Source organism: Tachypleus tridentatus, chromosome 3 (assembly GCF_004210375.1).
Source record: "Tachypleus tridentatus isolate NWPU-2018 chromosome 3, ASM421037v1, whole genome shotgun sequence".
Lineage (NCBI taxonomy): Eukaryota > Metazoa > Arthropoda > Merostomata > Xiphosura > Limulidae > Tachypleus > Tachypleus tridentatus.
The window spans coordinates 74414321-74427794 of NC_134827.1; the positions used below are offsets into that span (position 1 = coordinate 74414321).

The following is a 13474-nucleotide window of genomic DNA, read 5'->3' on the forward strand; positions in this document are numbered from 1 at the left end:
TTGGTGAAAGGCTCTTAATAATTACAACAGTAATGATGTTGAATTTTAGGTTTTCACACTGGTTTTGGAATGACTGTTAATAATTACAAGAATAATAACGTTAATTTTAAGGGTATTTCTCTTTTCGTGAAAGTCTGTCAATAATTACAACAATAATAATATTGAATTTTAGGTTTTGACACTTGTTTCTTGAAATAAATAATAATTAAAACAATAATGATGTTGATTTTTTGTTTTTCACAATGGTTTGGTGAAAGGCTATTAATAATTTCTACAGTAATGATGTCAATTTCTAGGTTTTAACTATTTGGGTGAAAGACTGCTAATAATTACAGCAGTGATGTTTATTGTTGGTTTTATCGCTGGTTTGGTCAAAAATTGTTAATAATTACAAAATTAATGATGTTAATTTTTAGAGGTATCATTCGTTTATTGCAAGACTGTTAATATATACAATAATAACTATGTTGAATTTTATGTTTTCACACCGCTTTTGGAATGTCTGTTAATAATTACAATAATAATGACGTTAATTTTAGGGGTATCACTCGTTTCGTGAAAGACTATTAATAATTTTAGGTTTTCACACTGGTTTGGTGAAAGACTGTTAATAATTACAACAATAATAATGCTTAATTTTAGGTTTTTACACTGGTTCGGTGAAAAACTGTTAATAATTACAACAATAATGATATTAGTGTTTAGGTTTTCACACTGGTTTGTTGAATGACTTAATTATTGCAACAGTAATGATGTTGAAATTTTGGTTTTCACTCTGATTTTGGAATGACTGTTAATAATTACAAAAATAAAAACGTTAATTTTTTGTTTTGACACTGATTTCGTGAAAGAAATAATAATTAAAACGATAACGATGTTGAATTTTTGTTGGAATAATTATTAATTTCAAAAATAATTATCTCGAATTTTAGGTTTTCACACTGGTTTGATGAAGACTGTTCATAATTAAAACAATAACAAAGCTGATTTTTAGGTTTGAACACTGACTTGGTGAAAGACTACGAATAATTACAGCAGTGATGTTAATTGTTAGTTTTATCGTTGGTTTGGTGAAAGATTGTGAATAATTACAACAATATTAACGGTAATTTTTAGCTTTTAATCACTCGTTTCGTAAAAGACTGCTACTAATTACAACACTAATAATGCTGAATTTTAGGTTTTTGCATTGGTTTAGTCAAAGATTGTTAATACAATAATAATGAAGTTGAATTTTAGCTTTTCATACTGGTTTGGTGAAAGACTATTAATAATTATAACAATTATGATGTTGAATTTTAGGTTTTCACTGGTTTGGTGAAAGACTATTAATAATTATAACAATTATGATGTTGAATTTTAGGTTTTCACTGGTTTGGTGAAAGACTATTAATAATTATAACAATTATGATGTTGAATTTTAGGTTTTCACTGGTTTGGTGAAAGACATTTAATAATTAAAACAATAGAAGGCTAATTTTTACGTTTTAACACTGGTTTTGTGAAAGACTGTTAATAATTTCAATAATAATGATGTCAATTTAGAGGTTCTAACACTGACGAAAGACTGCTAATAATTACAGCAATAACGATGTGAATTGTTAGATTTCACACTGAATTGGTGAATTATTGTTAATAATTACAACAGTAACGATGTTAATTTTTAGGTTTTCACACTGGTTTGGTGAAAGACTGTTAATAATTACAAGAATAATAACGTTAATTTTTAGGGTTATCACTTATTTCGTTCAAGACTGTTAGTATTTACAACAATAATACTGTTGAATTTTAGGTTTTGTCTCTGGTTTGGAGAAAGACTTGATAATACAATAATAATGACGTTGAGTTTTTGGTTTTCACACTGGTTTGTGAAAACTTAATAATTACAACAATAATGATGTTAGTTGTTAGGTTTTCACACTGTTTGGTGAAAGACTGTTAATAATTAATACAATTATAATGTTAAATTTTAAGTTTCTGATAGTAGTATTTAAGTATATAAGGAATTATCTAGAAGACAATATAAAAGTTCTGAAGAACAAACACTTTATGGAAAACGAAATAGTTAAATATTTCTGTGTTTTAAAAGAAAGATCTGCCAGCGAGGAAAATGGGATAGCTAACTTAACATTGTTGTGTAAGAAAAAGCGAGTCTCTTTAAAGAGGAAAATGAAACAGTTAAACAATGTTATATACATACAGGAAATAGTTCTACTGAAGGGGAAAGGAAACAATTACAACTCTGTTGTATATATACATGAAACGGTCCACTAAAGAAGTCGCTATAACAACGATAATTCATAAGTAACTTCCAGAACAAGTACAATAATATCTATTGGTTTCGTTAATTTTTCCACAAACAACTATCAAAGTATGATCTAGAAAATACTTTGTACAATATCTTCTACCTTAGCTACTTATTGTGACTCACTTATTATTTGTACCAAAACTAATGTTTTCGAAATAATATTAAAAGCCTACATCTTAATAACATATGGGAAATATACGAAACTTGGTTTCATGGTTTTTAAACAACTGATACACAAGGTTTTCTAGCCTGCAAAAACAGTAGAAATACACTAAAACATATAATACAAAGACCAATAAAAATATATTAAAATCTTACACTATAGTTTCAATACAACTAGCACGCTTTTTTTATTTCTTCTTCAAATATGCCAAGTTAAAACAATTTTGGTTTCTGACATCATTATTCGTACCTTCAAAACTTTTATTTCAGGAAGCCTCTAATTCGAATCTTTGTTTATTTGTTCCCCAGTGGTACAGCGGAAAGTTTACAGACTTACAACGCTGAAACACAGAGGTTCGATTCCCCGAGGTGGACACATCAATGATGCTTTGCTCTAAATTAAAACAAATATTTTTTATGCTTCATAAAAGCTTCTTTGTCTAGAATATAATTATTATAACAGCTACACGTGTTCGGAGTTTAAAACATTTGAGTTAATTTGTTCTCTTCAGATGAAACTGAATACCAATCGAAAAGGTCAAGAATCAAGGACATTAATTCCAACGCGCTGTTCATTCATTGCACCTACTACTTGTTTTTGTGTTTTTAAATCAATCAGTTTTACAGCTGAATAGATCTCATTAGGAGATAAACGTTAAGTGTCCACTGATACATCTTACAATAAAACTTGTTATATGTTTCGAAATGATTTCTGTTCACGAACATCGTGCTACTACATTAAGAGTAAGAACTCTTTTTTTGTTGTTGTTGTTCAATTAAAGGTCGAATATTTATTATTTAATATAACCGACTAGTTTCTACAGCGTTAGTTTAGGCTGAATGACACTATAAATTCTTATTAGCCCTGATGATAGTAACTGTTATAACCGATTATAACAGTCACCGTTATCAGGGATAATTCGGTTATAATCAGTTTTATCTCGTCAAGCGAAGAAATCGTCGGTTTCGTGCGTGTTTTTCTCTTAATATTTCAGAATAGCGAGGAATTCTTGTAATATTTCGCAAAACTTTTATGAACACAGTGAGTTTACCATTTTTCTTATCACAAGAGTATTTAATATTCTGTTGTACTTATATATTCAGTACTTTCAACCCTAAAATCAGCTTATGAGACCCACATGGGCTATGTGGTTAGGTAAGAAATCTCCATGGTTCAGGCATTATAATCCCTAATTTAAAACTAGTGACCAGAAGGAGTGTAGCCTGTCAGTGTATAGCATCCTTATTCTTTTAACAATAGTTACATGAACAGGATGATACTGGTTTTGTTCAAGAAACATACCCTGTTGACCTCATCCAGTTTTTTCGCTTTTAGCATCAGACATTAATATCCTCAATTCGTCACACAACAATTCGAGGACAAGTAAAAACAGAAACATAGAACGTCAGGGATAACATTCATTAATTATTTCTATACATATGGCGCATTTATTTTAATCTTAGAATTAAAGAGGGGTTTTACGACTCTTCTCTTTACGTTTGGTTCGGCATTCTTTTGTTTGTATTCACTTGATTTTAAAGTAGATGTCAGGGTTCCATGACAGTTTATGCATCCTTACTCTAAACTGTGTTTCTCGCTTCTTTCCTGTGGTATCAAAATGTGTTTTGTCAGAAGAAAGTAATGCCACAACAAACGAACTTCTTATGAAGCACAACTAATCGATCAAAAGAGTCAATCGTGTAACACCGCTGGGGACGACGTCATATTGGTGACTGACATTTTTAGCCCAAAGTTTACACGTAATGCTGATTGCCACCCCAGTTTTTGGTTGGCGAAACCGTATTACTACTAGAGGCGGCATGTAATCAGGATGACTCGTGTATGGGAAAAAGTTGACAGGAAAACCTTGTTCTGGCATGAAGAGAACTGGGCCCATATTCTCCTTATCTATATCCGTGTCACCCTGACAGTCAATGAAGGCGAAGGCGGGGTTGTATCCGTAGCGAAGCTCCTTTGGCAAGTACCTGTTCATTTCTAGATCTCTGGTATTGTATGGTTGAGGCTTCCAACCTGTGATGTTTGGAAACTGAAGAAAAATGCACGGAGTCCCATCCTGATATCCATAAAAGTTATTTGCTCGACAATCCGGCGATATCTGGCTGGTGTCGAAATAGCACGCGTAGCCATCCGGAGGTAGCTGTCCAAAGCATTCCGTTCTATTTCGATCGATATTAAGTTTCGAGTCATAATTAGACATTAAGCTACTAAGTTCATTGACAAGAATTGGCCAAGCAGCTCCTTCGTGGGGAAGGCTTCCGTGCCGAAACTGGATCAACTGATAGGGTCCTTTTGGTCGTGGAAGAACCATCATCAGACGTGGAGTGGTGTCCTGATACGTCTCTGGTGAGTCTTTCATCGCCAGAAGTGTGATGATCAAAACGACGGTGATCAGTAGAATGGCCAACATGACAGCTATCCACCACATCACCCTTGGTTTAGCCAACCAGGACCGAAACCCTTTAACTCTACCTTCTTTACCAGGTCTGGAGGCTTTGTCTCTTTCTTTAGCTTCAATCGCAGAAGCTACATTAATATTTTCAACCTTAAAAGGAACTTCTTCTGTGGTTTCATCTTCCTTTTTTCCATCCATATTTTCCATTACAAATGCTTCTCTGTTCTCTTGTCTACTTGTATCAGTCATTGTAGGTAAAAGTTGGATTCGGAGTTGTACCAGAAGAAGTACAAAAAATTCTTCTTTCCCTTGTCTTAAATCTTTTTTGAAGAGAAAGTGTCTTCCTTCCTGTAAATAAGAAAGAGAAATGTTAGATGGTCTATGGAGTAAATTATAAGCTCATAGTCGGTTAATTGGATTGTGTTTTGTTTTGAATTTCGCACAAAGTTACTCGAGGGCTAGCCGTCCATAATCATCACCCACCGCCAACTCTTGGGCTACTCTTTTACCAACGAATAGTGGGATTGACCGTCACATTATAACGCCCCCACGGCTGAAAGGGCGAACATGTTTGATGCGACCGGGATTCGAACCCCTTAACACACTTGGCCATGCCGGGCTTAATTCGATTGTGTTTCATGTGTACATTTAATTTATCCTTACCAATAAAACCATTCTTGTAGTTTTATCTCGTGATAAATGGTAACTTAATTATTCCAAAGTATTAATTGGTTTGGTTTGAATTTCACGCCAAGCCACTCGAAGACTATCTGCGCTAGCCATACCTAATTTAGCAGTGATAGACTAAACCAGTGATTCTTAACCTTCTTGAAGGTACTGAACCCCGGAAGTTTCGTACTTGCATTCACTGAACCCTTCGTAATTGGAAAAATTCAAAACATAAGTAGATATTTTATTAGTGCACAAAATGAACCATGCATCAGTTGCACACAGTATCACTGTGTTCAAAGAACAAAACCAACAAAACATGAATTTCAACACAAAAACATATCTCAATGAATATTTACTGCAAATCAATGTGACTTTTGCTGTTGCCTTTCAAAGACAAGTTCAGAAATGTGCATCTTCACCTTGGCAAGTGCCACTCTCATATCATTTTCGCAACAAAGTGTGTTCCTTTTCTTCGTTTTTATGTCTACCATCCTCGAAAAGGATTGCTCGCAAAGATACGTTGTAACAAATGGTATGAGTATCTCAAGGGCTTTCTTAGCAATAGGAGGGTGCGCTACGATTTGGTGACACCAAAACGTTGAGAGCGTTGTTGTTCTGAAAAGTTGCTGTTGAACCTGGCTCTGCTGAAGTTCAATGATTTCGTCGAGGTATTCATCATTGACATTTGCTGTCGCAATACTAGACGTCAACGGCTGTCTCACCCATACTGGATATGACTCTCTGGTGGGGAAGTATCCGTCGAGAGACTTTGCGAGCTCATCTAAGTGCATGGCAATTGCTTGCTTGAGTTCCACGGGTACAGAAATGTCTCCGATTTCAGGCACATCTTCGATCTTACTTACACAGTCGTCCAGCAGAGGAAAGTTTGTAAAGTTATCATTCTCTGTTCGTCGTTTCCATAACGGTAGCTTTTTTTGAAAAGCCTTCAGATTTTCTTCCGCTTTGATGATGTTGACTCCACCACCCTGCATCTGTTGATTGAGAGCATGGAAGATATCGGCCATGTACGCCAAAATGAGAATGAATTCAGATTTTTCGAAGCAATCTGCATGACAATGTTGGTGCTCTCGCAAAAACAGGGCTAATTCCACACGCATGGCAAAAACAAGATTCATCACCTTTCCCCTGGATAACCACCGAACGTTAGAATGGCACAGAAGTACCTCGAATTCAGAGCCCATTTCATTACACAGCGTTTTGAAGATGCAGTGCTTCAGGGCACTATTTCGCACAAAGTTCACACATTCCACTACAATTTTTAATACTTCTGCCAGTTTTGAAGGCAAGGTTTTTGTTGCCAACGCATGCCTGTGCAAAACACAGTGCGTTACAATGATGTGTGGTGCATCTGCTTTCACCAGCGCACCAAAACCAGTTTCGTCTCAGCATGACTGGAGCTCCGTCCGAACAAACTGCAGAAACTATATCCCACGAAAGATCGTTGTCTCTGCAGAAGTCATCCACAAGTTTCTTCACGTCTGCTGCCTTAGTTGTTGTTGTGAGAGGCTTACAAAATAAAAAATATTTTATCTCGTCGTTCTTCACATAGCACACGAATACAACAAGCTGGCTCAGATTGGAAATGTCGGTGGTCTCGTCGAGTTGAAGGCTGAATTTTGCTCGGCTTGAAATCAGATCTGCAACTACTTGAACCAAGATGTCATCGCTCATGTCATCTATTCTACTGCTGATGGTGTCATTTGAAAGAGGAATTTGGGATAACTTATTTTAGCAGCTTTTCCCAGCATGATATTCGCCATCTTCAATGCAGCTGGTTTTACGAGTACTTCTCCAATGGTGTGTGGTTTGCCCTGCTTTGCGATCAAGTACGCAACTTCGTATGATGCTGTGAGAATCGGTTTGTCGATGGGTACAAAGCCGAGAACAGGCAAAGTAGCCTTTTCATCGAACCTGGCTCTCTTTACCTTGAATTCAGCAAGCGTTGTGTTCTTGTATTTCCCATCTCCATGCAGCTTTAGGGAGTGTTCTCTTAGTTTTGCCAGTGCTAGACTAGAATTGCTCAACTTGGCATTGCGAATCACGCATTGAGGACGCTGACTCCCATCATGTTCCGTTATACACGTGAATCCATATTGTACGTATTTGTCCGACAACTTTCTCTCGACATAGTTAGTATGAAGATATTGAAAGATGACGAAAAATATTACGAATGACGCACGATTACTACAGTCACAAGTCGACTGCTTAGCGCACGAAGTTCCCTGCAGCACAGATGTCAAGGTCAAGTGATGTGACGTGATCAACCGCAGCCAATGATGGCCAAGTTGAGCATGACGTCACGACTTATACGAATGGAACAAACGGAATGGACACACACAGTGTGTGTCTTGACCTCCGCCAAACACCTGAGACTGACTCACCGAACCCCTGAGGTTCGATTGAACCCAGGTTAAGAATCACTGGACTAGAGGAAAGGCAGCTAGTCAACACCACCCATCGTCAACTCTTTTACCAAGAAATAGTAGGATCGACTGACACGTTATAATGCCTCACAATTAAAAGGTTGAGCATATTCGGTAATTATGATTCGTACCTACGATTTATGAGTCAAGCTCCCCTTAACCATTAGTCCAGAAGTATTAATAAGAATTCTTTTGTTTTTGATATTTGATCAATAGGAGAATTTCTCTTATTTTTATAAATGCTCGTCTGCTATTTCTTGGATGTGAGATACTCGAATCTCGCAGTGGTCGACGGTAGTATCACCGATTTACCAGGCTTAAATATGAGGTTCGATTTCCCACGGTGGACACAGCAGATAGCTCAATGTGGCTTTGCTCTGAAACCAGCAACCAATTTCTTCGAATCCGAGAAATTCCTTGATTGTGGATCCACTGAAAACATTTCTGCACCACGACTGTGACATCCTTCTCTTTATTTCTTGTTTTGGAAAATAATTTATGTATCAAATTTATTGTTGTCGCTGGTTTGTACTTATAACGTAAGAAAAGTTCAAAGAGGAAAAGAAATCCCCTAAATTTACTGCGATTAATGTTGGCGTGACTAATTAATTTTAGAATAAGCCTCATTTGTAAATTGGTTAAATAGAACAATAAGCGAGAAAACAGTTCGAGAGTTTGTTTTTTTGCCAGACCTCGATACGAAGTCGTCCTTCATCACACGCTTGTAATTCGTGAAAAGGCTCAGATAACCAAATCTCCTCTCGTGTTTCACTTAATCGCTCTGTTTAAATAAAAAAACAAACAAGTATCAGCCTGCGACATCTTAAAGTATAAAACGATGTTAAATCTGAACAAATTCTGTTTAAAAAATAGAAAAAGAAAGAAAAACGTTTACTGTATAAACATGTTGTCTCTCTGACATTTCTGAACTCTACAGTAGTTTCATATTCACCGATCCGTGTTCGCTTGACTAGTACAAACTCAGTCAGTGTAAATATTCAGTGTTACAATATACTTTAGTACGAACTCAGTCAGTGCGAATATTCTGTGTTATATTATACTTTAGTAATGAACTCAGTCAGTGTAAATATTCTGTGTTATATTATACTTTAGTAATGAACTCAGTCAGTGTGAATATTCTGTTATGTCAGTGTAAATGTTTTGTGCCATAGCATACCTTAAAACTCAATACTGTCAACAAATGAGTTGTTTTTTTTTCTGTCTTTTCTACACTACTCTAATAATAACAGCATATTATTAAAAACTGAACGTTATACGGTATACCTGAAAAATCGAAATATTTTTCTGGAATATATTTAGCACTTTCTTAGGTTTGAATATACATTAAGTTAAAATGATTTTAAACAGCCTTAGTTGTAAACATTACATCACTTAACAGACTTCTGAAGTATTCTGAAACTGCTTAAGTCATTTCAAAATTTAAATCACATTAGACCACCAGTAAGATTATTTTAATTGGAAGATTCATATACCTAATCACGTTTACACTGGTCAACTATCCATTTTATTCATTAATGAGAATCTAAATTAAAAGTAATAACTTTTTAGACATTTGAATTCGACATATTACTAAGAGTGTCATGCTGTTTCGAAACCTAAATTTAAAAAGTGACTGTAAAGTAGTCGTTAAATGTATTTACATATTATTTCAAATATTGAGTTAATTTGCGGAACTTTGTTTTCGCACTGCTGGTGATGTACCTGTGAAAGACGAAAAACAAAAACTTCTGTTATTGAAATACAAGCAGTTTAACTACTCTAATCAAATAGTGATATGTGGTCATTACTTTTATTGCGAACCTTCGGTCCCAAGGTACGGAGTGTAGTTTTAAGGCAACGAAACGTACTCCAAGCACGATAAGGAGAGCAACATTAAATTCCATTTACTACAGGTTGTGTCATAATAATAAATAACTGATGATAGCAATGTTAACTGTTACAAAAGCTAAGCGCAAGCACTACATTAAATTAACGACAGTTAATTAACACAAGTTAGGCCTAAAATGACGAGAGTGAAGTTAATCTAAACATGAGCTAAGCCTAAGTAATACATTAAACTAACGAGAGGAGTGTTAATCTGTGTATATTAGTTAAACCTAAATACTGCAAGTTGAAAAGAGGAATATTAATCTATATATCAGTTAAGCGTAAGTAATACAATAAATTTACGAGAGGAATGTTAATCCATAAATGACTTAAGCCTAAATACTACATTAAACTAACGAGATAGAAAGTTTAATCTATATATTGTGAGTTAAGCCTATTTTGAGCTTGCTGATTTTTTAATAGACACAATATTGAGGCTAGGGATAAAACGTAAGTTTATATATATTATTAAATTAAATTAAAACTAAAGTATAATTTTTAGAAACTAACACTTCCACGTAGTTACTGTTACTATACTTTTGTTGTTACCATAGTACTGATGTTTTATAACCCGTATTGAAAATATGCTTCCAACATGCAATGTTCTGGCAGACATAATTTGTGTCCAGCGATCCAGTATACATTTGAAATGTTTGCTTTTCTCTGTGGCTGAAGTAAACTAGACAAAAAAAAACGTAACAGCTGCATCCGGTTTTCGTTTGAAAATAAGAAAGGTTTGTCTTTGTTACTTAAAGACTTTAAGCGAGCGAAATGAATCTATCATGCCAGTGACATGGCCTTAGCAATTTTACTCTTAGTCCAATAATTTTTCTCTTACGCACAGGAATTATTTTGTTTCTTTGTTGTAAAGCAAAGCTACCTTGGACTACATGCTGTGTCCACCACTAAGAACCGAATCCAAGAGTTTAACGTTATATGTCAGAAAACGTATCACTGTTTCACTGAGACATCCCGGAATGAGTTAAATCATTACGTATTTTCATAACTTTGCTACTGGTTAAATTATTTTGCCATAAGGTATGGAAAATGACACTCCATACACATGTCCAATCTGACCTCTCCACTCTCACAGCTGTAGATTAATCTGACTAATTGTCCGGTGTGATCCCTCTTCTCCCACAGCTGTCTGTTAATCTTACAAGTCTCCAGTGTGACCTATCCTCTCTCACAGCTGTATATAAATTTGATAAGTTTCTGGTCTGAACTCTTCTCTTACAACTATTAATCTTACAAGTGTCCAGTGTGACTCCTCCTTTCTCACACCTATTAATTTGACAAGTTCTAGTAGGACCTCCTCTTCTCCAACAGCTGTCTATTGATCTGACAAGTGTCCAGTCCGTTCCCCTAATAAATCAAACTCGGACAACAAACAAAAGAAAGACAGGAACAAATTGTAACAAAGCATTCATTCACTGTGAATATTTCGGCTAATATACCTTATTTACAGTCCAGCCTGCGATCCTACTTAATCATACTTATCACACAATATTATGTTAAGCTTAATATATCTTTAACATCACTTAATCTAGTCCCTTACGGATTTTCAAATTTAAAAGAGTGTAACTATAACTATTTCAACTCCTAACATAATGTCGTGTGACACGTATGATTTATTATACTTATACTTCACCACCTTGTAAGAGGCATTCCCACCATTCACAAATGTTGTAACAAATTGTGTTTGTTGTACCTCAGCCGGCCTGATGAGCTCTGGACTGAACAAACTGCGTCCTCGGCAATGAATGAAATACTGTTATTATACACTTCTAATTATTGAAAATCTCTAAGGGGCTAGATTAAGAATGTAATGTTAGTTCAGTAACAGGCCTAACATAATGCCGAGCGACAAGTAAAATTAATTATAATCATACGTCGGTCTATAATTATGTTATCATTTAACTGTTCATTGAGGTTCGAAAAGAAGAGCACTTATTTAAAACTACCGCATCGAACAAACACAAATCAAATTTTTTATTTACCCTCAGATTTCAGACAAAATCAGAATCCATTTCAGCACAGAGTATTACGTGAATAAAAACCTCTAATTAATATTAATTAATCAAGTGTGAGAAACATCCCACAGATGATTCGCCTTTCCTCAAAAGGTTCGAACACAGATCAAAGTAATACGAATTGTTAGGTGTAGACGTGTACAACATTACCTTAGTAAATGTATTATTAAATTGTTACGACCGTTCGCTATTCGTTTACCAAAGAAAGGTTTTAAGTAGATACATGGGAATTTGAAATATGTTTTACTAAAGATATCTTCTAAACTAACTTAAAAGAGTGAAATTCGATTACATGAGGTATACGTAGATGAACAGGCTTTATATATTAGGGATGTACATAAAACAGACAGCTTTATGTACATTTATCATGCAGTAAGTGTGATGAAAAATTGCATGTCTAAAAGAAAGACATTCTCTGTTAAACATCATTCACAAAGATTCCACTTATCTGACTTAATCGAGTGAATGACAGAGTAGTAAAGGACAACCTATAAAAGTGATAAAATCTATAAAGCAATGTATATGATGACTTTTTTAAAAATATTTGAGTAAAATCTCATTCTAATTTGTTTAACCTTTATGAGAGGTTAAAGTTCACTACAGAGAATAGATCATCATTACGCATGAACAACCTACAACAGATCTTAGAAATTCCTACATTGATTCAAAATATTAACTGCAAAGGTTTTGAAATGATGAGTTGTAAAAACATACGTAATACAATAAGCCTAACATGGCTAACACATACGTAATACAATAAGCCTAACATGGCTAACACATTTATACGTAATACAATAAGCCTAACATGGCTAACACATTTGTTAAGATGTTAATTTCTTCTCTTCGCCAAGAGGTGAATTTCATTGGGGAAAAGATGTAAAAACCTAATTTGTTCTGTAGTCAGTACTGTTTACAGTCACAGTATGACTGAATAGTTAATAACCTAAAGACTTACTAAAGTAAATGATCAGTACTGTTTACAGTCACAGTATGACTGAATAGTTAATAACCTAAAGACTTACTAAAGTAAATGATCAGTACTGTTTACAGTCACAGTATGACTGAATAGTTAATAACCTAAAGACTTACTAAAGTAAATGATCAGTACTGTTTACAGTCACAGTATGACTGAATAGTTAATAACCTAAAGACTTACTAAAGTAAATGATCAGTACTGTTTACAGTCACAGTATGACTGAATAGTTAATAACCTAAAGACTTACTAAAGTAAATGATCAGTACTGTTTACAGTCACAGTATGACTGAATAGTTAATAACCTAAAGACTTACTAAAGTAAATGATCAGTACTGTTTACAGTCACAGTATGACTGATTAGTTAATAACCTAAAGACTTACTAAAGTAAAGAATCAGTACTGTTAACAGTCAGTGAAACTGACTGATTAGTTAATAACCTAAAGACTCACTAAAGTAAAGGATCAGTACTGTTTACAGTCACAGTGAAACTGACTGATTAGTTAATAACCTAAAGACTTACTAAAGAAAAGGATCAGTACTGTTTACAGTCACAGTGAAACTGACTGATAAGTTAATA

The 13474-nt window shown here is 34.7% G+C and overlaps 1 protein-coding gene across 1 annotated transcript in view; it reads right to left on the bottom strand.

Moving 5' to 3' along the window:
- Positions 1 to 227: 227 nt before the first annotated feature.
- Positions 228 to 13474, bottom strand: part of LOC143247198 (sodium/potassium-transporting ATPase subunit beta-like) — an 88806-nt gene continuing 75559 nt past the window's right edge. Inside the window, exon 2 of the mRNA XM_076494866.1 lies at positions 228 to 5232. Coding sequence (XP_076350981.1) covers positions 4147 to 5133 — 987 coding nt within the window. The 5' untranslated portion in view covers positions 5134 to 5232 and the 3' untranslated portion in view covers positions 228 to 4146. The remainder of the gene's footprint in view (positions 5233 to 13474) is intronic.